This window comes from Theropithecus gelada, chromosome 13 (assembly GCF_003255815.1).
Source record: "Theropithecus gelada isolate Dixy chromosome 13, Tgel_1.0, whole genome shotgun sequence".
Lineage (NCBI taxonomy): Eukaryota > Metazoa > Chordata > Mammalia > Primates > Cercopithecidae > Theropithecus > Theropithecus gelada.
Window position 1 is genome coordinate 85749421 of NC_037681.1, and position 24522 is coordinate 85773942.

At 41.3% G+C, this 24522-nt stretch overlaps 1 protein-coding gene across 3 annotated transcripts in view; it reads right to left on the reverse strand.

Annotated features, from left to right (window-relative positions):
• Positions 1 to 24522, reverse strand: part of RAB1A (RAB1A, member RAS oncogene family) — a 47705-nt gene that overhangs the window by 13037 nt on the left and 10146 nt on the right. For all 3 annotated transcript variants that reach the window (XM_025405737.1, XM_025405740.1, XM_025405739.1), the window contains 2 exons: positions 6702 to 6774; positions 245 to 340 (listed from right to left, as the gene is read on the reverse strand). In XM_025405737.1, the coding sequence (XP_025261522.1) occupies positions 245 to 340; positions 6702 to 6774 (169 nt within the window). The remainder of the gene's footprint in view (positions 1 to 244; positions 341 to 6701; positions 6775 to 24522) is intronic.

Here is a 24522-nt window from a genome sequence, read left to right on the forward strand (position 1 = left end):
AGGACCAAGTTTGATTTAAAACATGAGTTTCTCTGCTTCATGAACAGAAAATTCAGTGAGGCCTAAGTAATCTTGAAAACATATTTTTAATCTAAATAATTCTTATTCTACTATTCTATCTTAAGTACATGATTCTTGACATTTTACATTCAATTGTTCGCATATTAAATATATACAAAATAGTAATACATTACAAATTTGCCAAAATAAATTCCAAAAAAATTACTAGCCAAAAGTCACTTACTATTTGAAGCTTGATTGTTTTCCCGTCTAACTCTATAGTTCTTATTTTGAAATCCACACCAATTGTGCTGATGTAGCTTTCTGTATATGTATCATCCTGAAGGGGGAAATAATTAACAATTAAATGTATTGTTCAGTGGAGCAGATGCAAATCTAAGTGAAAAAAAAAAACCTGCTGTTCAAGAGTAAATAAAAAAAATCATGTTTACTTTTATCTACAGTCCAAGTTTATGAATAAAATGTATAAAGTATAACATGCTGACAACAGTCACTCCATCCACTTTCAGTACTTTCTTTATATTCTGATTAGAAAGCACTACTTAACTGTAGTTTCTTCTTTCCTTAAGATCTCTACAATAGCCATTCTTTATTTTTTCCAAACATCATCTCTTGCCACATTCTTTACATACATCATATAGAAAAATATTTTATATTTTCAATGATTATGAATAATTTTTCTAATCACTAATCAGCAAAACTCTTGTGACCCACCTACCCAATTTATTCACCACAAAACAACAATCATTTCACTCCACTATTATGAACTTTTTCTTAGAAGTCAATCTTGCTTCCTAGTTAATGATTTTTTTTTTTTTTTTAGATATAATGCACATAACATAAAAGTCACCCTTTTGAAGTGGACAATTCAGTGGTTCTTATACATTCACAAGGTTGCGAACTATAACCACGAATTCCAGGATATTTTCATCACTCCAGAAAGAACCCTGTACCCGTTCCAGAAAGAACCCGTCTTCACACCCTGGCAACCACTGATCTACTTTCTGTCTCTTTAGATTTGCCAATTTTGGACATTTCGTATAAATGGAATCATAAAATATCTGGCCCTCTGTGTCTGCCTTCCTTCATTTAGCAGAACATTTCCAAGGTTCATCCATGTTATACCATGCAACAGTACTTCATTACTTCATTCTTTTTTTTTTTTTTTGAGGCAGGGTGTTGCTCTGTTGCCCAGGCTAGAGTGCACTGTCATGATCTCAGTTCACTGCAACTTCTGTCTCCTAGGTTCAAGCGATCCTCATGACTCAGCCACCTGAGTAGTTGGGACTACAGGCATGCATCACCACACCTGCCTAATTTATGTATGTTTAGTAGAGACGGGGTTTGTGATGATGGTCAGGCTGGTCTCAAACTCCTGGCCTCAAGTGATCCCCTTGCCTCAGCCTCTCAAAGTGCTGGGATTACAGGTGTGAGCCACCATGCCTGGCCCATTTTATTGGCTGAATAATATTACATGTACAAATATACCACATTTTATCTATTCATAAATTGATTTGGGTTGTTTCCACTTTTTGGCTATTACAAATAATGCAGCTATGAACATTTGTGCACAAGCTTTCCTGTGAATGTATGTTTCCTGTTAATTTTTTAACCCAATGTTAAACTTTTAAAATTATAACTGCTTCTCGCAAGTACCTGCCACGAAATAATATTAAGAATGGAATAAAAATATTTCTTGTGAAAAGATATATGAATGAACAGACCAGGCTATCATTATGTGAACCACAAAGCACCACCTAAGAAGTATTCTGTCAACAAAGATGGACCTTAATCGAATCAAGTCTAATGAGAACAGCACTGCCAAACAGAACTTTCTGTGACAATGGAAAGGTTCTATAAGCTGTGCTAGCCAATATGGCAGCCATTAGCCCTATGCGGCTTGTGAAACAAGAAACTAAATTTTTTATTGTTTTTCTATTATTTTTCCCCCTTAATGGGACAGGGTCTCGATGTCTCCCAAGCTAGAGTACAATCACAGCTCACTGAAGCCTTGAACTCCTGCACTCAAGCAATCCTCCCACCTTGGCCTCCCAAAGTGCTGGGATTACAGGTGTGAGCCACCAAACTTTTTCAGTTTTAATTAATCTAAATTTAAATAGCTACAAAGAGCTAGTAGCCACTCTAAGGATAGTGTAGTTCTAGATCTTCTAATTACAGAAAGAGGGATAAACAAATAAACATAAGGACATCACAAGGAAGCAAAATAACAAATCAAAAATACTAGACAATCTACAGGACAAATGCTCCAGTTTCTGCAAAAAGTCAATGGCATAAAAAAATATATATATAAAGGCCGGGCGCGGTGCCTCACACCTGTAATCCCAGCACTTTGGGAGACCAAGGCGGGCGGATCACAAGGTCAGGAGATCGAGACCATCCTGGCTAACACAGTGAAACCCCGTCTCTACTAAAAATACAAAAAATTAGCCGGGTGTGGTGACAGGCGCCTATAGGCCCAGCTACTCGGGAGGCTGAGGCAGGAGAATGGCATGAACCCGGGAGGCGGAGCTTGCAGTGAGCCAAAATCATGCCACTGCACTCCAGCCTGGGTGACAGAGCGAGACTTCGTCTCCAAAAAAAAACATATATATATATATATATGTGTGTGTGTATATATATATATATATGGTAAGTTATAAACTCTAGATTAAAAGACTAAGCAACAAAACAACCAATGGAAAACGTATTTTGTAGGTTGATAATGGCAATGTCATTTTATAGAAAACATTTTTAGAAATATGGGCGGGGCATGGTGGCTCACGCCTGTAATACCAGCACTTTCGGAGGCTGAGGTGAGTGGATCACAAGGACAGGAGTTCGAGATCAGCCTGGCCAGGATGGTGAAACCCCATCTCTACTAAAAATACAAAAAAATTAGCTGGGTGTGGTGGCGGGTGCCTGTAATCCCAGCTACTCAGGAGGCTGAGGCAGGAGAATCACTTGAACCCAGGAGGTGGAGGTTGCAGTGAGCCGAGATCGTGCCACTGTACTCCAGCCTGGACGACAGAACTAGACTCCATCTCAAAAATAAAAAAGAAATAAATACTTAATTCTTATAAATCCCTAAATGACCTTAACTCCCATGCCTCTGAGCTGTTACTATTCCTTCTGCCCAAAAGCCTCAGTTATCTCTTTCTGCATAACCCTATTTACTCCCCAGCCCCAAGGTCATATGGCATTTATTCATCTGATTTTAAGCTCAGGCAATACTGAGTGCCCAATTTCTTCAACTCCTCAGCCAACAGATTCTTCCCTCTGTGCCCCCAAAACTTATTGCACATTTCTTTATTATAGTCCTCACCACAACTGTCTCTATTAATATTTTGAGGATATAGGGATCAGCATTTTAAAAATACTTTCCAGGTATCCTACTATGTAGGCAGTACTGGAAAACCTCTGACTTCAAGCAATGGGCATCCCAGAGAGGGTTTTCCTTGAAGCACAAACACCTCAGGCTACAGCTAGATTCTTCCCACCTACTGAGTGTTGCTTAAGAATTATTCTTACTTTTAATATTTGCCAATAAAAATTAAATGATACCTAATTTTAACTTAAAGGCGTTTAATTACAAAGTTGAGCTTTTTTTTCATGTTTATTGGCAATTTGTATTACTTCTTTTTTTTTTTTTGAGACAGAGTTTCGCTCTTGTTGCCCAGGTTGGAGTGCAAAGGTGCAATCTCAGCTCACCACAACCTCCGCCTCCCAGGTTCAAGCGATTCTCCTGCCTCAGCCTCCAGAGTAGCTGGGATTACAGGCATACGCCACCACACCCAACTAATTTTGTATTTTTAGTAGACACGGGGTTTCTCCATGTTGGTCAGGCTGGTCTCAAACTCCTGACCTCAGGTGATCCGCCAGCCTCAGCCTCCCAAAATGCTGGGATTACAGGCATGAGCCACCGCACCCAACTGGCAATTTGTATTACTTCTTTTTTCAACTGACTGCTGATGTATTTGCCACTACTTCCATTAGGACAAATATTCTTTTCTTATTGATGTGCAAATGTACTTTACATATTGAGAATACCAATCCTCATATATATTTATTTGCTAGTGCCATTAGTTTTCTAACATTTTTGTGCCCATGACAAATTAATTTTAATACAATCAAATGTAGCAGTGATTTCTTTGATTTTTTCTTATTTTAGAAAATATCTTCATACACCAAGATTAAAGAGCCACCTATGTTTTATTCTAGTACTTCACGGTTTTATTTTTAACTGTTATATAAAAAGAATTATACAATATTTCACATTTTTTAAATAACCTTCATTAATATCGGCACTCATCAGAAAAGTCGTATGTATTTAGGATACTGTCAAGCAGTAAACTGTAAGTTTTTTCAAATTCTAATTTTCCATTGTAAACTTAAATTTTATTTCAGCCAACAAATGCTTGCAGCTACTTCCCTTGAAATGACTATCACAGTTCATCTGAGAAAATATGTCAAATAGCCAATTCTGTACAATTCTAATCTAATTTGTCTGTTAGCTGTTGCTTTCAAGTTAAAAAAAAAAAAAAAAAAAAAAGGCCGGGCGTGGTGGCTCACGCCTGTAATCCCAGCACTTTGGGAGGCTGAGGCAGGCGGATCACCTGAGGCCAGGAGTTCGAGATCAGCCTGGCCAACATGGTAAAACCCCATCTCTACTAAAAATACAAAAACTAGCTGGCCTTGCTGCCTATAATCCCAGCTCCTTGGGAGGCTGAGGCAGAAGAATTGCTTGAACCCAGAAGGTGGAGGTTGCCGTTAGCCAAGATCGCACCATTGCACTCCAGCCTGGGAAAGAGAGCAATAGTCCATCTCAAAAAATAAAATAAAATAAAATGGTATTCCATGGAAAAAAATAAAGCAGTTAGCTCAGCTTACAACTCAAAAAACTATAAATGCTTTTCTTTTTTCCAAAATAACCAACACACTAGCCAGTATGCAGTCAGAAGTGCTTTCTCCAGCACTTTGGGAGACTGAGACATGTGGATCGCTTGAGCTCAGAAGTTCGAGACCAGCCTGGGCAACAAAGTGAGACTCTTGTCGCTACAAAAAATACAAAAATTAGCCAGGCATGATGACGCATGCCTGTGGTCCCAGCCACTTGGGAGGCTGAGGTGGGAGAATGGTTTGAGCCTGGGAGCCAGAGACCATGCCGCTGTACTCTCGCCTTGGCGACAGAGTCAGACTCTGTCTCAAAAAAAAAAAAAAGTTTTATGTGAACTTCCCATTTCTTCACAAATATTTTTAAAGGAATACTCATGGATCAACATTTTTCAAAAATTAATAATTTTAACTGTTTTGTCAAGGACATTCTTCAATAAAAATGGCAGGGTTTGCTGTTGTTCCTGTGAGTACACAGAGGTAAAGAATGCCATCACTATGAGTACAATCTGGAGCTTAGCACTGCCTTGATGTGTACCAAGCCACCAGCAATTTTATCCACATTGCTTTTGTACTACCAGAGCCAATGTCATCACTGAAAAAGGCAAACATCTTTTATTTTAGTATTATTACCAAGTAAATATTTCCTTACAAATACTAATGTCTTAGTATTATTAGGATATTCTGACCTCATGGGCTACCGGAGAGGGTCTTGGTAACCCCCAGGAGTCTTTGGTCCCTGCTCTGAGAAACAATGATCTAGACAGTAAGAAGGGAAACACACTAATTTTTATATATATACACACACACACACACACACACACATATATATTTTTTTTTTTTTTTTTTTTGAGAGAGAGTCTTGCTCTGTTGCCAGGCTGGAGTGCAGCGGCGCAATCTCAGCTCACTGCAACCTCCGCCTCCTGGGTTCAAGTGATTCTCCTGCCTCAGCCTCCCAAGTAGCTGGGACTACAGGCATGTGCTACCATGCCCAGCTAATTTTTTGTATTTTTAGTAGAGACAGGGTTTCACACCATGTTGGCCAGGATGGTCTCGATCTTTTGACCTTGTGATCCACCCATCTCGGCCCCCCAAAGTGCTGGGATTATAGGCATGAGCCACCACGCCTGGCCAGGAAACATGCTAAATGTAAAGGTAGTTGATAAAGACTATGAAGGACACTGTGGATTCTGCTAAGTCTGAAGTCTATCTGTCAGCTTCAGCATTTAGAACTATGCCACTGGCCAACAAAGTTTGTCCAGGACTCTACTTTTTCTTTAATTAATTAATTTTTTTTTTCCCCCCAGAGACAGAGTCATGCTATGTTGCCCAGGTTGGTCTCAAACTCCTGGCCTCAAGTGATCCTTCCACCCCCAGCATCCTGAGTAGCTGAGATTGCAGGCATGAGCCACTGCACCACCTGGCTCTGCTTTTTCTTTTTATTCTACCAAAGTTTAACTTTAAAATTTATTTTCATCAAGTCACTTTCAACACAGGCCAACAACTACCCTTTTAACTTGGTGCCTATATTGGAACTGCTGTTTGACTCTGACCAAAAATATTAGACATTCTGACTTTAAAACCATACTTCACTGAATTTAAGAGCAGCAATATTTTTTATTTAACAGTCCAAGATACCACTGGGGATGCATATTTGGAGTCCTTAAATATATAAATTCTGGAATAATTAACTTATTCTGAATAAAACTTTAATTTTTTTTGTCTACCTAGAAAACATACATAGCATTAAGTATACCATTAATTGTAAAGGCATTTCAATTTCAACTTACTGCAAACCTAAGAAGAAGGCAAGACTTTCCAACCCCAGAGTCGCCAATCAGAAGTAACTTGAATAAATAATCACTGCAAAAAGAAAAAGAAAATGATGTTAATAAAAAGCATACTGCATTATTGTAAGCTATAAACAACAAAAACACAGCTACAAATAACAACTCACTGTGAAGACTACATCTCCTATAAAGCCCATGCATGGCTTAAGCCAAAACTGGGAACAGCTGCAGCCCTTCTGACAGATCACTAAACATGACAGAATATGTAAAAAGTAGGCAATGTCACCTATGATCTCTAACATCAGTGAACTTCCACTTAAAAGAAGGAAAAGAAAAATAAGTGATATGCACTCTTGGACTGCCCAAGATACTTAAAACATTCTAAATAAATCCCACTCCTCTACAGTATTAGATTACAGAAAGCTAACTTTTCATTGTTTTTACCCATGAAATATTAGTCTCTCCTTCAAATTCTAAGATCAGGCCAGGCGCAGTGGCTCACACCTGTAATCCCAACATTTTGGGAAGCCAAGGCAGGCAGTTCACTTGAGGTCAGGAATTCAAGACCAGCCTGACCAACACAGTGAAACCCCGTCTCTATTAAAAATACAAAAATTAGCCAGGCATGGTGGTGGGTGCCTGTAATCCCAGCTACTCAGGAGGCTGAGGCAGAAGAACTGCTTGAACCCAGGAGGCAAAGGTTGCAGTAACCTGAGACGCTGCACTCCAGCTCCAGCCTGGGCAATAAGAATGAAACTGTCTCAAAATGAGGAGAAAAAAAAAAAATTCCAAGATCAAATAATTTCACAGCACTCCTCCAATGAAGGGGTTTTCATGATCCTTCTCTAGCATCCAGCTTGAATTCTCCCCTCAAAACAATGTTCATTTAACTTCTGAAAGCCCTTATTATATTTTAAACTAGAAATGTGGTAAATTCACAGGCTGTTTAAGTGCAAAACTTGACCAACATTCTACACTTGTATTAAAGCATTTTTCAGAACCATTGAAAACCAGGCTCTTTTTTTTTTTTTTTTTTTTTTTTTTTTGAGATGGAGTCTTGCTCTGTCACCAGGCTGGAGTACAGTGGCGCGATCTCGGCTCACTGCAACCTCTGCCTCCCTGGTTCAAGTGATTCTTCTACCTCAGCCTCCCAAGTAGCTGGGAATACAGGCATGCGCCACCATGCACAGCTAATCTTTGTATTTTTAGTAGAGACGGGATTTCACCATGTTGGCCAGGACGGTCTCAATCTCCTGACCTCATGATCTGCCCGCCTCAGTCTCCCAAAGTGCTGGGATTACAGGTGTAAGCCACCGCGCCCAGCAATAAAACGAGGCTCGCTTTATGTATCTCTAACATTGCCAGGCCTAACTCAAAAACTATCCCCAGAGATTACTTCATGGAACTAAGACAACATATTATTCATCCATGGTCTCCAAGGAAATCCCTCATAGATCCTTTCCAACTGAGACCAGTTCTATGCATTCTTTTAAGCAATTTCAAAAGGACAAAAACCTTAGAATTTACATATCAGTTTTGTAGAAGATACACGTGATTTTGTATTTGTCCTTTTTGATTTACTTTCCAAAAAATGCTAAAGTGAAAACCACGTCACAATTTAGATTAAAATTATGTACATATAAACAAGATATAAAACTTTTTATTTTTTTATTTTAATTGCACTGCCAAAAAAGAGAGGATATAAAACTTCCATTAAGTGATTATCTTTGTGAATATTTAACTATTATGTAGGTTTACATAATGATATGCATTACTTAAAACATTGTTTTGGTTTTAGCAAACTACCATATTACACTTATTGTTATACTTATTGTCCTTAATTATCAGCAGCAAAACAGAAGTCAGAGAAGAAAACAAAAAGCTTTTTTTTTTTTTTTCTTTGAGACGGAGTCTTGCTCTGTCGCCCAGGCTGGAGTGCAGTGGCCGGATCTCAGCTCACTGCAAGCTCCGCCTCCCGGGTTTACGCCATTCTCCTGCCTCAGCCTCCCGAGTAGCTGGGACTACAGGCGCCCGCCACCTCGCCTGGCTAGTTTTTTGTATTTTTTATTAGAGACGGGGTTTCACCATGTTAGCCAGGATGGTCTCGATCTCCTGACCTCGTGATCCGCCCATCTCGGCCTCCCAAAGTGCTGGGATTACAGGCTTGAGCCACCATGCCCGGCCAACAAAAAGCTTTTAAACAAGTAAATCAGAAGAGGGGACTGAAGCACAGAATGAACTAGACATCCTTTCCAGTTTGAGATTTTAAAATTTTTAAAAAGATTGCTATTGTAGAATATTATCCTTAATAAATGATACCTAATATCAACGATTTGTATGTGGCAATTCAGCTGGCTGACTGACTTTACTACTATTGATAAGGCTCCTTCTTAATTAAACCAAATATTCTTTTTTCTTTTTTTGAGACAGAGTCTTGCTCTGTTGCTCAGGCTAATTTTTGCGTTTTTAGTAAACACAGGGTTTCACTATGTTGGTCAGGCTGGTCTCCAACTCCTGACCTCAAGCAATCTACCCGCCTTGGCCTCCCAAAGTGCTGGGATTACAGGTGTGAGCCACCGTGCCCGGCCCCAAATATTCTTTTGTTGTTTGTTTGTTTTGAGACAAGAGTCTCGCTCTGTCGCCCAGGCTGGAGTGCACTGAAGCAATCTCAGGTCACTGCAGCCTCCACCTCCCAGGTTCAAGCAATTCTCCTGCATCATCCTCCAAAGTAGCTGGGATTACAGGCATGTGCCACCACGCCCAGCTAATTTTTGTGTTTCTAGTAAAGACAGGAATTTCACCATGTTGGCCAGGCTGGTCTCAAACTCCTGACCTCAGGTAATCCGCCTGCCTCAGCCTCCCAAAGTGCTGGGATTACAGGCGTGAGCCACAGCGCCCAGCGCCAAACATTCTTAAGAATACTAAACACCGAACATTAACAATGAGTATATGTTAAGAATTTACATGTATTAAGATAGCAAGACTATCACAGCATTGATACTACCATAGTAGGTTGGTTTTTTGGGGGGATGTTGTTGTTGTTATTACAGAGTCTCACTCTGTCGCCCAGACTGGAGTGCAGTGGCTCAATCTCGACTCACTGCAACCTCTGCCTCCAGGGTTCAAGTGATTCTCAGGCCTCAGCCTCCTGAGTAGTTGGGATTTAGTAGGGAGGTTTTTAAACAAGTTTCAACACAACAACTGGACTTAACGTACCAATCTCCCTGAGCACCATGCCAGGCATCCAGTAAACACTCAAAAACATTCTCTGAATTCGCCTTACTGGACCCAGTTACAGTAAAGGACTGTACAGGGCCTCAGATGTTGTCTGAAGTATCACCTTAAAGATCAACAACTCAGGCCAGGTGCAGTGGCTCACGCCTGAGGTCAGAAGTTCCAGACCAGCCTGGCCAACATGGTGAAACCCTGTCTCTACTAAAAATACTAAAATTAGCCAGATGTGGTGGTGGGCAGCTTTAATTCCAGCTACTCGGGAGGCTGACCCATGAGAATTGCTTGAACTCAGGAGGTGGAGGTTGCAGTGAGCTCAGCCTGGGCAAAAGAGGAGTTTCAAAAAAAAAAAACAAAATCAACAACTCTATTTCAGAGCAACCATCAAGCTTTAAAAAACATGAATGGGCCCCCTGAGGTCAGGTGATTAGCTGGGTGTAGTGGCAGGCACCTGTAATCCCAGCTACTCGGGAGGCTGAGGCAGGAGAATCACTTGAACCTGGGAGGCGGAGGTTGCAGTGAGCTGAAATCATGCACTCCAGCCTGGGCAACAAGAGCAAAACTCCATCTCAAAAAAAAAAAAAAAAAGAAAGAAAGAAACATGAAGCCTTCCTAATTGCATTACAAGTTACATTATGGATCCAAGAAATTAATAGTCAATTTTTTTTTAACTACCTTTTTCAACCATTACATTCTTTTTAAGTTTTACAAATACCACACTGTTATTTTTAAACACTGGGCGCAGTGGCTCAGTGAGCCTGTAATCCCAGCACTTTGGAAGGCTGAAGCAGGTGGATCACCTGAGGTTGGGAGTTCCAGACCAGCCTGGCCAACGTGGTGCAACCCCATCTCTACTAAAAATACAAAATTAGCCAGGCATGGTGGCACATGCCTGTAATCCCAGCTACTCAGGAGGCAGAGGCAGGAGAATCGTTTGAACCCGGAAGGTGGAGGCTGCGGTGAGCCAAGATCACACCATTATACTCCAGCCTGGACAGTAAGAGCGAAACTCAAAAAAACAAACCAAAAAAAAAACATTATTTATGAGTTTCTAATAATTTAAGGTTTAAATTTAAGCCACTATAAATAATATGAAGAGTTGAGTGCTCTGTGTAAGACAATCTTTGCAAAAGACTACTGGTTCTCTCGCAAACCATTTGTTTACTAGCATAACAGTCACATGAGAAAGGCAAATAAAATCAAACCCACAAACTTCCCCACCTCCCCTTATCAAAGACATACACCGAAATAGTGTGATCAGTGACATGTTAACTTGCATTGGGACATTTTAAATCACCTACTACAGAAGCAGTTTCTCAACTGTAAATATACTGAATATTCGTGAGAATTCATTGCTCTGAGTTTGCTTTAAAATGTTTCTATAATTTACAAAACACCACACAGTAAAAATGTTGATAGAAAACATGCAAATATAAAATTAGAGAGCACAAGGACAGAAGTTTGGTACAAAGAGCCAAGACTAATTTAGCAAATGGTTAGACTTTAAATGTATTTATTCTTCATTCCTCATGAATTTGGATCAAGTTTTCATCCTACAATAATATAATTTTGACTTAAGTGAAAAAAACTAAATTATGCTAGTTTAGAAACCTATAAAGATTTGGCTGGGTGCGGTGGCTCACACCTGTAATCCCAGCACTTTGGGAGGCCGAGGTGGGTGGATCACCTGAGGTCAGGAGTCCAAGACCAGCCTGACCAACATGGTGAAACCCCGTCTCTACTAAAAAAAAAAAAAAAAAAATACAAAAATTAGCTCAGTATGGTGCCAGATGTCTGTAATCCTAGCTACTTGGGTGGCTGAGGCAGGAGAATCACTTGGACCCAGGAGGCGGAGGTTGCAGTGAGCCGAGATTGCATCATTCCACTCCAGCCTGGGCGACAGAGCGAGACTCCTTCTCAAAAAAAAAAAAAGAAGAAAAAGAAACCTTTGAAGATTTACAATTGTCACCCTCCTAAATTATTCTAGTAAATCCCATCCACTGTTTCCAAATCAGAACTTCCTCTAGCTTTTTGTACTTCTAATCTACTATAACTTCATTATTTTCTACCCTCCAGAAGTTTGGAGTCTGTGTTTCTCCACCCTTATGTTTGACATAGCTATCTGTGGGTGTGGAATGTAAGCTGGCTTATGCATCTATGTATACAAGGATCTAGCACTGTGCCTTTTACAAAGCATGTGCTAAGAGATCAGGGAACATTTTAGTTTTACATTTTTAATCAGGCCTCTTTCATCATGAGATACAGCTACAGAAAATTTGTGCCATCCTTGATTAACATTTTTGGCCAAAATACTAGGTGGAAAAAACGATGAGGGTAGGCCGGGCGCGGTGGCTCAAGCCTGTAATCCCAGCACTTTGGGAGGCCGAGACGGGCGGATCACGAGGTCAGGAGATCGAGACCATTCTGGCTAACACGGTGAAACCCCGTCTCTACTAAAAATACAAGAAAATTAGCCGGGCGAGGTGGCGGGCGCCTGTAGTCCCAGCTACTCGGGAGGCTGAGGCAGGAGAATGGCGTGAACCCGTGGGGGCGGAGCTTGCAGTGAGCCGAGATCGCGCCACTGCACTCCAGCCTGGGGCACACAGCAAGACTCCGTCTCAAAAAAAAAAAAAAAAAAAAACGATGAGGGCATGGCATGTTAAAAGGATACAGGAATCGTCCGGGCGTGGTGGCTCACGCCTGTAATCCCAGCACTTTGGGAGGCTGAGGCGGGCGGATCATGAGGTCAGGAGATGAGACCATTCTGGCTAACAGGGTGAAACCCCATCTCTACTAAAAATACAAAAAATTAGGCATGGTGGCAGGCGCCTGTAGACCCAGCTACTCAGGAGGCTGAGGCAGGAGAATTGCTTGAACCCAGGAGGTGGAGGTTGCAGTGAGCACAGATGGCACCACTGCACTCCAGCCTGGGCAGCAGAGGAAGACTCCGTCTCAAAAAAACAACAACAACAACAACAAAAAAAGCCAAGCCAGAACAATTTGAGGCACATAGTAAATAACTATGTATCAGATTATAACTCACAAAATAAATACCCATGAATTCATTACCAGTATAAATGATTAAATAAATAAATGGGAGAGAAGAGACAAGTCTTCCTTATAGGACTTCAATAATACATGCTGAAGAAATGAGAAAAACAGAAAATGACCAGTAGCACTACATTAATAATTGCTGCAATGCTGGGTGTGGTGGCTCACACCTGTAACTCCCACGTACTTATAAGGCTGAGGTAAAAGGATGACATGAGGCCAGAAGTTCAAGACTAGCCTGAGCAATACAGCAAGACCCCCATCTCTAAAAATACTTTTTTTCATCAGTTGGGTGTGGTGGTCTATGCCTGTAGTCCCAGCTACTTGAGAGGCTGAGGCAGAAGAATCACTTGAGCCCAGGAGTTTGAGTGAGCCATGAACTCACTACAGCATTCCAACTTGGGCAACACAGTGAGATCCATCCCTTTAAAAAAAAAAAAAAAAAATTAAGGAAAAAAGAAAAAGAAAAAATAATTGCTGCAAGGAAGATTTACTAGATAAATGCTAAGTTAATGGGTAAAACTAAGGGGAAACAGGATATTTGCATGACCTCATCAAAGTATATCCCTCAAAATATTGGCCGGGCATGGTGGCTCACACCTGTAATCCTAGTGCTTTGGGAGGCCAACGCGGGTGGACTGCCTGAGCTCAGGAGTTCAAGACCGGCCTGGGCAACACGGTGAAACCCCTTCTCTACTAAAATACAAAAAATTAGCCAGGCATGGTGGCACATGCCTGTAGTTTCAGCTACTTGGGACACTGAGGCAGGAGAATCACTTGAACCTGGGAAGTGGTGGCTGCAGTGAGCCAAGAACACACCACTTCACTCCAGCCTAGGCAACAGAGCGTGAGGCCGTCTCACAAAAAAAAAAAAAAAAAAAGAAAAAACATCAGACAAATGCAAACTGACAGACAACTGACAGACATTCTACAAAATACCTATCAGCACTCTTCAAATGTGTCAAGATAACGAAAAAGAAGGAAAGACTGAGAAACTGTCACAGACTGAAGGTGGCTAACATGGCCTAGAACTAAATACAATATGGTATACTGAATTAGATCCTAGAATAGAAAAAGAACATTAGTGAAAAAATTAGAGAAACCAGATTAAGTCTATAGTTTAGTTAACACTGTACCAATATTTATTTCTTAATTTGGACAAAAGTACCATGTATGTAAGATGTTACTATTAGGAGAAGTGGAGTGAAGGGTATACAAGAACTCTACATTGATTTCACAATTTCAGTAAATCTAAATTTAGTTCAAAATAAAAAGGGTTTTAGAAAAGGTTTTAAAAGGTTTTTATAAAGGTTAAAAAAATTATGAGGAGGCCGGGCGAGGCTCAGACCTGTAATCCCAGCACTTTGGGAGGCTCAGGCAGACGGATCACCTGAGGTAAGGAGTTCGAGACCAGCCTGGCCAACATAGTGAAACCCTGCCTCTACTAAAAATATAAAATTCGCCAGGTGTGGTGGCAAGCACCTGTAGTCTCAGCTACCTCAGGAGGCTGAGGCAGGAGAATCACTTGAACCTGGGAGGCAGAGGTTGCAGTGAGCTGAGATCGCACCACTGCACTTTAGCCTGGGCAACAGAACGAGACTCCATCTCAAAAAACAAAACAAAACAAAACGAAAAACGACAATCACTTCAAAAAGCTAGCTCATGATATAGATATAATTTTTTTTTTTTTTTGACGGAGTTTTGCTCTTGTTGCCCAGGCTGGAGTACAATAGCAGGATCTCAGCTCACTGCAACCCCCACCCCCCGGGTTCAAGGGATTCTCCTGCCTCAGCCTCCTAAGTAACTGGCATTACAGGCATGTGCCACCACACCCAGCTAATTTTGTATTTTTAGTAGAGACGGGGTTTCTTCATGTTGGTCAGGCTGGTCTCAAACTCTGACCTCAGGTGATCCACTTGCCTCGGCCTCCCAAAGTGCTGGGATTACAGGCATGAGCCACCATGCCCGGTCTTTTCTTTTTTTTTGAGACAGAGTCTTGCTCTGTCGCCTAGGCTGGAGTGCAATGGCATGATCTCGGCTCACTGCAACCTCCACCTCCCGGGTTCAAGCACTTCTCCTGTCTTAGTCTCCCGAGCAGCTGGGATTACAGTTTTGTGCCACCACGCCTGGCTAATTTTTGTATTTCAGTAGAGATGGGGTTTCACTATGTTGGCCTGGCTGGTCTCAAACTCCTGACCTCAAGTGATCCACCTGCCTCAGCCTTCCAAAGTGCTGGGATTATAGGCATGAGCCACCATGCCCAGCAACTTACAATATTTTTAAACAATATGAGAGACATTTCACGTTTTCTCAAGTTAAATCTAATCACAAATTGGGCTGGGTTTGTAAAATAAAGCTGCTTTTGAGGTACAAGTATTTCTATTATCAGTGAAATTCTGCTGAACTGCTTGAATTTTATAATACTATGAGCAGATATTATATTTTAATTTTAAAAGTTCACTCTATGAGAAAGCTAAAAACAGTTAAGGCAAGAATGGCATAGAATAAGCGTGGACAGAAAGAAGTAGGCAGAGAGAAATTAACAGTAGGCTTTAACAACTAGATGGTGGGCATCAAATACAGCAACAAGAGAAAAATTATTTTTGCTATCAGTTTTTCCTATAAATCAACTTTTGGTCTACTGAGATTCCAACGATAAAACAAAAGCAATAAGGTACAGTAAGGATGAGTTTTATTCTACTCAGTTTGCATGAAGTTAAATGACTGATGACAGGTACAGGCACGGTAGCTTGGGCCTGTTAATTCCAGCACTTAGGGAGGCTGAGGTTGGAGGATCACTTGAGCCCAAGAGTTCGAGACCAGCCGGGGCAACATAGTGAGAAGCTCCAGCTCTTAAAAAAATTTAAGGAAAAAATGATCAATGACAGGATATGTGAGTTTTTGCTAACATTAGAATCGTCTTTTGCTTAACAGATGGGAAAAAAATTGAACTATATATATTCAATTACAAATCAGTAAGAGGGCTCACCCCAGAACCCTTGTTTCAAATTTCAGTTTAGAGTTCTATTTCCATTATTTGTTGGCGTGCAAAAATGGCACTGGTACATATATGTACATTTATGATCTGAATATAGTCTTGATGTCTGCTGATGTATGTACCTATGCCATTTTTGTATGCAAGCACTACCATTTCCTATACCTTTTTAAAAAAAGCCTGGTGCAGTGGTGCACACCTGTAGCCCCAGCTACTTAGGAGGCTGAGAGAGGAGGGTAACTTGAGCCCAGGAATTCCGGGTTGCAGTGAGCTAGGATAGAACCACTGCACTTGCTCTAGCTTAGGCAACAGAGTGAGACCCCATCTCTAAATTAAAAATATAAAAATTAAAAGTCACTATTGTGAAAGCATGGAACAATATTTTTTAAATAAAATGTTAGAAAAACAGACTTTCGGTTCAAAATTCTATTTAGGTAAAATTCTTTTCTTGCCTACAGTACAAAGTAGAGGATGAATCAGCTTGTTTCCGAATCTAACATGCTACTGGAAATTCTAAAACCTCCAAAATAACACTGTTATGTGAAAGGATTACGGAATTTTTTTTTTTAAGTATAACCTCATTTTTGTTTTTTAAAAAGTCTTTAGAGGAGCTAGGCATGGCTAGCTCATCTCAGCACTCAGAGGCTGGAGCAGGAAGTCTAAACTGCAAGATTATAATGGATTGATGGTTTCTTCTTTATACCTTTTTAACAACCTGCAATAAGCTTGTATGACTTTTATAACCAGGAGAAAAAAAAATGTTATTTGAAAGGAGAAGAAAAGCATTTTATTCAATGACTTAACACCCTTACAAATGTGTTCAGCATATGTCAGCATAGCACACCGATCATAACACAAATTACTTCTAAGTAGGTAGAGTAGGTCAAGGTTGTAAACAGATAGCAATGGCATACTCCCAATACAGCCACAAGTACATGAAGTTAAATTTTGGGTTAAATGAGAATATACTGTTTTCTTCTTTCATGGAATAAAATCTAGATTCTCAGACAAGGTTCACATGTCAATGAACACTTTACAAAAGAAAGCTGTTTGACATTAACCCAACTTTCAATATTCCACCCTTTGGAAACATGCTAAGGAAGAAAAAAAGTCTAACAGCAGAGAACTATAGTGTATAGTTGTATTTGTACAAACAGAAATACAAATATAAATTTATACAAACAGAAATACAAACTTTATAATATCAGCTGTAAGTACCTTAGAAAAGGCCTATTCTAAAAAGCGCAATGGAAACTATATTTATTCTCTTTCATCTAGAATGGATTCATTTGCATGACAGGAATTCTTATGGTTTAAACGTATCCTCCGAAGTTCCTGTGTTAGACACTTAATCCCCAATACAACAGTGTAAGGATGCAGAGCCTAATGAGAGGTGATTAGGTCACGAGGGCTCCGCCCTCATGAATGGATTAATGCATTCTCTCAAAAGTGGGTTAGCTTTCTCCTGAGTCACTCTGTTATAAAAGTGAGTTCAGGCCGGGCGCGGTGGCTCAAGCCTGTAATCCCAGCACTTTGGGAGGCCGAGACGGGCGGATCACGAGGTCAGGAGATCGAGACCATCCTGGCTAACACGGTGAAACCCCGTCTCTACTGAAAAAAATACAAAAAACTAGCCGGGCGAGGTGGTGGGCACCTGTAGTCCCAGCTACTCGGGAGGCTGAGGCAGGAGAATGGCGTAAACCCAGGAGGCGGAGCTTGCAGTGAGCTGAGATCCGGCCACTGCACTCCAGCCTGGGCCACAAAGCGAGACTCCGTCTCAAAAAAAAAAAAAATAAAATAAAATAAAAAAAAATAAAATAAAAAAAAAATAAAAGTGAGTTCAAGCCCCTTCGTGCTCTCTGTCTTGACATACTCACTTGCCTTTCTACCTTCCACCATATGATAACAGCACAAAGGCCAGAACCATGCTCTTGAAGTTCCCAGCCTCCAGAACCACAGACCAAATAAACTTCTACTGTTTATACCCAGTCTGTACTATTCTGTTATAGCAGCAGAAACAGACTAAGACAGGAATGTTATTTTATCTTCTTCTAAATGTCTTCTTTGAAAATAGCATAAGACTAAGCTCACATATCAAATTTAAAACAAAATCCTGATACACTGGCCAAATAAAGTTTAAGGGAAAACTATCAAGACAACTAAACTACATACTATTTTAATAACCTTGGGGTATAAAATAATAAAAACTTCAGCTGTAATGATCATGTTTGACATATATGTTTCTTCTTCACTCACTTTAAGTACACTCCACAGAACACAATTCAAAACCGACCTTCAGGTTGAAACACTCCTTGCTGGAGACAAGAGGTAAGAACTTTTAGTTAGTTCATATGCTTCTGTACTGTGAATTTTACAGTGAGCACATATTACTTTTATAATTAAAAAAAAAATTAAACAAACATTCAGCTGTGGACAAGCAGCCTGCCAGTCAATATAAATGGTCAATATGATCAATTACCAGGAATCTGAGAGGGCAATGGTCTTTCTCCAAATTTAAGGAAATAGTCAAGCAATTAAAAAAAAAGTTTCCATTCAGATGAACCATCTTAAAAAAAATGGTTCCCATAATCAACCACTAAAATTACATGTTTTTATTTGATATTTAGAGACAATAGATTAATTTTCCAGGTTCCAATACAGTTATGTTTAGAACAGTATTCTAAAAATTCAAAGCTGGCCAGGTGCAGTGAGTCACGCCTGTAATCCCAGCATTTTGGGAGGCCGAAGTGGGTGGATCACTTGAGGCCAAGAGTTCGAAACCAGTCTGGCCAACATGGTAAAACCCCATCTCTGCTAAAAATACAAAAATTAGTCGGACGTGGTAGTGGGCGCCTCTAGTCCCAGCTACTAAGGAGGCTGAGGCAGGGAGAACTGCTTGAACCTGTGAGGCGAGGTTGCAGTGAGCCGATATCATGCCACTGCACTCCAGCCTGGGCAACAGAGCAAGACTCCTTCTCAAAAAAAAAAATAAATAAAATAAAAATAAAAATTCAAAGCTGAAATTCTGAAAGAAATTTTGGTAGTGCCAAAGGAAGCAGCAAGTGACACAAGATGACAAAAGGGTAGACAGTCTTTAATCTGCATACAACAAGTATTTGCTGAAAAACACACCAAGAAGGGTGTGTTCAATGTTCTCTACCTCCTTACCTCTCAAAGTCTGCATGCGTTTGGACCTGGAAGACCTGTACTTAAATTCAGGCTCTACTGCATACTAGCTATAGGATCTTGGTGCAAGTTACTCACTTATCACCATGAGCCTCAATTTCCTCATCTATAAGGTTCAATTAGCACCCACTACCACCCAATTAGGCTTCTTGTCAGGATTATAAATCACGTTTCTGAAACATCTAGCACATACTGTCTGGCACATACAGAAGCACAATAAGTGGCCATGGTTATTTCTCCTTCCTCCTACCAAAACCATGAGGTAACAATACAAATTTCAGAGGTTTGGACAAAAACTTTGAAGCTATTTATCCAAAGCTTCTGTTCAGATTATCGGTGACAAAGGAACACAGGAGTTTACATATATAATCTAAAGTTAAAGTTTAAAAATTGCCTAACAGTTATAAGTACTATGATCATACAAGTCACAACTCCCAAAGCCTAGTAATGCATAAAACAGTAACATGCTCTGAAAGTGTGCCCTCTACTGCAAGAGAAGGCAGCTCTCTGCTTCATTTGCTTTTCATAGAAAGACATCCATGACTTCTAAGGCTCCAAGTTTAAATATATAACAAGACAGAAAAACTGAGAATGGATACAATTAATTTCAACCCAAGATGTGAAGGGTAAAGTTAAAAGCCCATTTATAAATAATACATACCTCACAAACCCTTCTTAAATCCTTCCCCCCCCCCCCCCCACCACCACCACAAAGACACAGTTTTGCTATGTCACCAAGGCTGAAGCGCAGTGGCGCAATCACAGCCCACGGCAGCCTCCAACTTCTGGGCTCAAGCAACCCTCTTGCCTCGGCCTCTCGAGTAGCTGGGACCACAAGTACACCGACCACACCTGGTTATTTTTTTAGTTTTTTAGTTTTTTTTTTTGAGACAGGGTCTTCATATGTTGCCCAGGTCTCAAAATCCTGGCCTCAGGCAATCCTCCCACCTCAGACTCCCGAGTGGCTGGGACTACAGGTGCACACCACCACACCTAGCTAATTTTTTAATTTTTTGTACAGAGGGGATCTTACTAGGTTGCCCAGGCTGATTTGAACTCCTGGCCTCAAGCAATCCTCCTGCCTCAGCCTCCCAAAGTGCTAGGATTATAGGCATGACCCACCACACCAGGCCTCCAATCATGAATTCTTAAAGTAACTGACCACAAAATGTTAGTGCCTAATTACTTGACTAAAATTTTTTTTTTCTTTTTTTTTTTTTTGAGATAGGCTGTCACTCTGTCACCTAGGCTAGAGCGCAATGGTGCAATCTCGGCTCACTGCAACCTCCACCTCCCAGGCTCAAGCAATCCTCCTATTTCAGCCTCCCAAGTAGCTGGGACCATAGGCGCATGCCACCATGCCCAGCTAGTTTTATTTTTGGTAGAGACGAGGTTTTACCATGTTGCCCAGGTTGGTCTCAAACTCCTGGGCTCAAGCGATTTACCCACCTCAACCTCTGAAAGTGCTAAGATTACAGGAGTGAGCCACCACAACCAGTCTAAAATGTTAAATTCTTAGAAGTAACCACACGTAGTAAAGCAGAAAGAGCCTACTTGTACTGTGACATCCAAGCCTTTGAGTTAAAATTCCAATTCAGCTGCTTACTTTGAATGCCATTGGGCATGTCATTTAACTCTTCTCTGCCTCTGTTTCCTTGTTTGTAAAACTAGGACATTTTCTTCACAGGATTATTGTGACGGTTAAGGGAAATAATGTACACATAAACTTTCCGGCTGGTTTTGTAAAACTAGGACATTTTCTTCACAGGATTATTGTGATGGTTAAGGGAAATAATGTACACACATAAACTTTCTGGCTGATGGGAACTCAGTTCTGCTGACCCCACTCAGACAAACATCTAGTGTTCTGGAGTCCTTTGGGAGTCCTTTGGGAGCAGCTCTGTTCCTCTCCAGTTGAATCAACATAACTAAAACTTTCGTTAACAGAAATTACAGGCGCCTTCCTCAAATCTTTCACACTATTTTGCCACGCTGTTTCGTAAACATATCACAATATTTAACTTGTATTAATCGTTATATTGATTATGTTTGTTTGAACATGAGTCATTTTCTTAACTAATTTGTAAGCCCCTGGAGCACAGTCCATGTTTTATTTTTTTTTTGGAGACGGAGTCTTGCTCTGTCACCCAGGCTGGAGTGCAGTGGCACCATCTTGGCTCACTACAAGCTCCGCCTCCCAGGTTCTCGCCATTCTCCTGCCTCAGCCTCCCGAGTAGCTGGGACTACAGGCGCCTGCCACCATGCCTGGCTAATTTTTTGTATTTTTTAGTAGAGACGGGGTTTCACTGTGTTAGCCAGGATGGTCTCGATCTCCTAACCTTGTGATCCGCCCGCCTTGGCCTCCCAAAGTGCTGAGATTACAGGCTCGGCCACAGTCCATGTTTCGTAATTTAAAACAAGCAACAACAAAAGTTTTTAAAAAACAGGAAAAAAAACTCAACTCTTAGTACTCTGATGATAGAAAAGGGCTATTTTCCTTTTTTGTTTGTTTTTTCTTGAGACAGTTTTTTGCTCTGTCGCCTAGGCTGGAGTGCAGTGGCACAATCTCGGCTCACTGCAACCCTTGCCTTCAGGGTTCAAGCAATTCTCCTGCCTCAGCCTCCTGAGTAGCTGGGACTACAGGCACGTGCCGCCACACCCAGCTGATGTTTTGTATTTTAGTACAGACAGGGTTTCACCGTGTTTCCCAGGATGGTCTCGAACTCCCGAGCTCAGGCGATCCATCCGCCTCGGCCTCCCAAAGTGCCGGGACTACAGGCGTGAGCCCCCCGCCCAGCCAAAAGGGCTATATTCTTTACCAAGCCTTCCTCCAAGATAAAATTCTCCATGTGTGTACCTTTGTATGTATGTATAGACAACTACAACTTTTGAGACGGAGTCTCGCCCAGGCTGGAGTGCAGTGGCGCGATCTCGGCTCACTGCAAGCTCTGCCTCCCGGGTTCATGTTACTCTCCTGCCTCAGCCTCCCAAGCAGCTGGGACTATAGGCGCCCGCCACCACGCCCAGCTAATTTTTTGTATTTTTAGTAGAGATGGGGTTTCACCATGTTGGCCAGGATGGTCTCGATCTCCTAACCTTGTGATCCACCCGCCTTGGCCTCCCAAAGTGCTGAGATTACAGGCTCGGCCACAGTCCATGTTTCGTAATTTAAAACAAGCAACAACAAAAGTTTTTAAAAAACAGGAAAAAAACTCAACTCTTAGTACTCTGATGATAGAAAAGGGCTATTTTCCTTTTTTGTTTGTTTTTGTTTGTTTTGATCTCCTGACCTCATGATCCGCCCGCCTCGGCCTCCCAGAGTGCTGGGATTACAGGCATGAGCCACGGCGCCCGGCCTGGGTTTGTTTTTTAATAACAAATTTTTAATGTAGAAAAGGCCAGGTACAGTGGCTCATTCCTGTAATCCCAGCATGTTGGAAGGTCAAAGAGGGAAGATCGCTTGCGCTCAGGAATTCAAAACCAGCCTGATCAACATGTGAAACTCAGTCTCTACAAAAAGAAAAAGAAAAAAAAAAACAAAAACAAAAACTGCCAGGTATGGGCATGTGCCTGTAGTCCTAATTACTCCAGAGGCTGAGATGGGAGGATCACCACAGCCTGGGAAGTTGAGGCTGCAGTAAGCCGTGATCTCACTACTGTACTCCAGCTTAGGTGACAGGGTTAGACCCTGTCTCAAAAATAAAAAGTTCTTGACGCCTGGTGTGGTGGCTCACACCTATAATCCCGGCACTTTGGGAGGCCGAGGCAGGCAGATCACCTGAGGTCAGGAGTTAGAGACCAGCGTGGTCAACATGGCGAAACCCCATCTCTACTAAAAATACACAAAATTAGCCGGACATGGTGGTAGGCGCCTGTAATCCCAGCTACTCAGGAGGCTGAGGCAGGAGAAACACTTGAACCTGGGAGGCAGAGGTTACAATGATCCAAAATCGAGCCCCACTACACTCCAGCCTGGGTGACAGAGCTAGATTCTGTCTCAAAAAAACAAAAACAAAAACAAAAAGCCTATCAGAATGAATCAAATAAACTAGCACCCAGAACCTGACCAAATACAAAGAAAAGTGTGATTCACTGCTTAAATTAAATTAGAACACTTGTGTTAGTAGAGAATAAGGTCAACCTGGCGCAGTGGTTCACAACTCTAATCCCAGCACTTTGGGAGGCTAAGGTAGGAGGACTGCTTGAGTCGAGACAAGCCTGGGTAACATGGAGAGAGCCTCTCTAAAAAAAAAAAAAAAAAATTAGTTAATTAAAAAATAAAAATAAAAGAGAGAGTAAGTTAGCTCAGCTCAAAAGAGCCTGGTGAAAATGCCTAATTTGGAGTTCAGATTTCACTAGCTTTAGTAAGTAATGAATCCAACTGCTCTTCATCAGGATAGATGCTAACCACCAATCTACACATAAAGCACTACATAATTATCCACATTATATATTTCACAAAATTGTTTCAAATGGCCTTTTATAAATGTAGCTATTTGACTATTTTTATAAATTTCATCTAACCCACTTTAAGACTAACATCTATTTTTTTTGAGACGGAGTCTCGCTCTGTCCCCCAGGTTGGAGTGCAGTGGCCGGATCTCAGCTCAAGGCAAGCTCCGCCTCCGGGGTTTACGCCATTTTCCTGCTTCAGCCTCCCAAGTAGCTGGGACTACAGGCGCCCGCCACCACGCCAGGCCAGTTTTTTTGTATTTTTTTAGTAGAGACAGGGTTTCACCATGTTAGCCAGGATGGTCTCGATCTCCTGACCTCATGATCCACCCGTCTCGGCCTCCCAAAGTGCTGGGATTACAGGCTTGAGCCACCGCGCCCGGCCAAGACTAACATCTTAAACTCCACATTTTAAAACTCAAATTAGGCCGGGAACAGTGGCTCATGCCTATAATCCCAGAACTTTGGGAGGCCGAGGTGGAAGGATCACGAGGTCAGGAGTTTGAGACCAGCCTGGCCAACAAGGTGAAACTCCATCTTTACTGTAAATACAAAAATTAGCTGGGCGTGGTGGCGCAGACTGTAATCCCAGCTACTCTGGAGGCTGAGGCAGGAGAATCGCTTGAACCTGGGAGGTGGAGGTTGCAGTGAGCCAAGATCGCGCCACTGCACTCCAGCCTGGGCAACAAAGCGAGACCTTGTCTCAAAAAAAAAAAAAAAAAAAACAACTCAAATTAGTTTGGGATACCAGATTTAAAGCTAAGCTTTGTCACTCTCACATTTTCACATTTTAATACTGATAATGACAGTTAACATTCTCTTTTCTGTTTTCAATCTCCTAAATCAAGTATTCTTAATCTGAGGTTCATGAACAGACTTGGTGTGAACCGCCTATAACTTTATGCA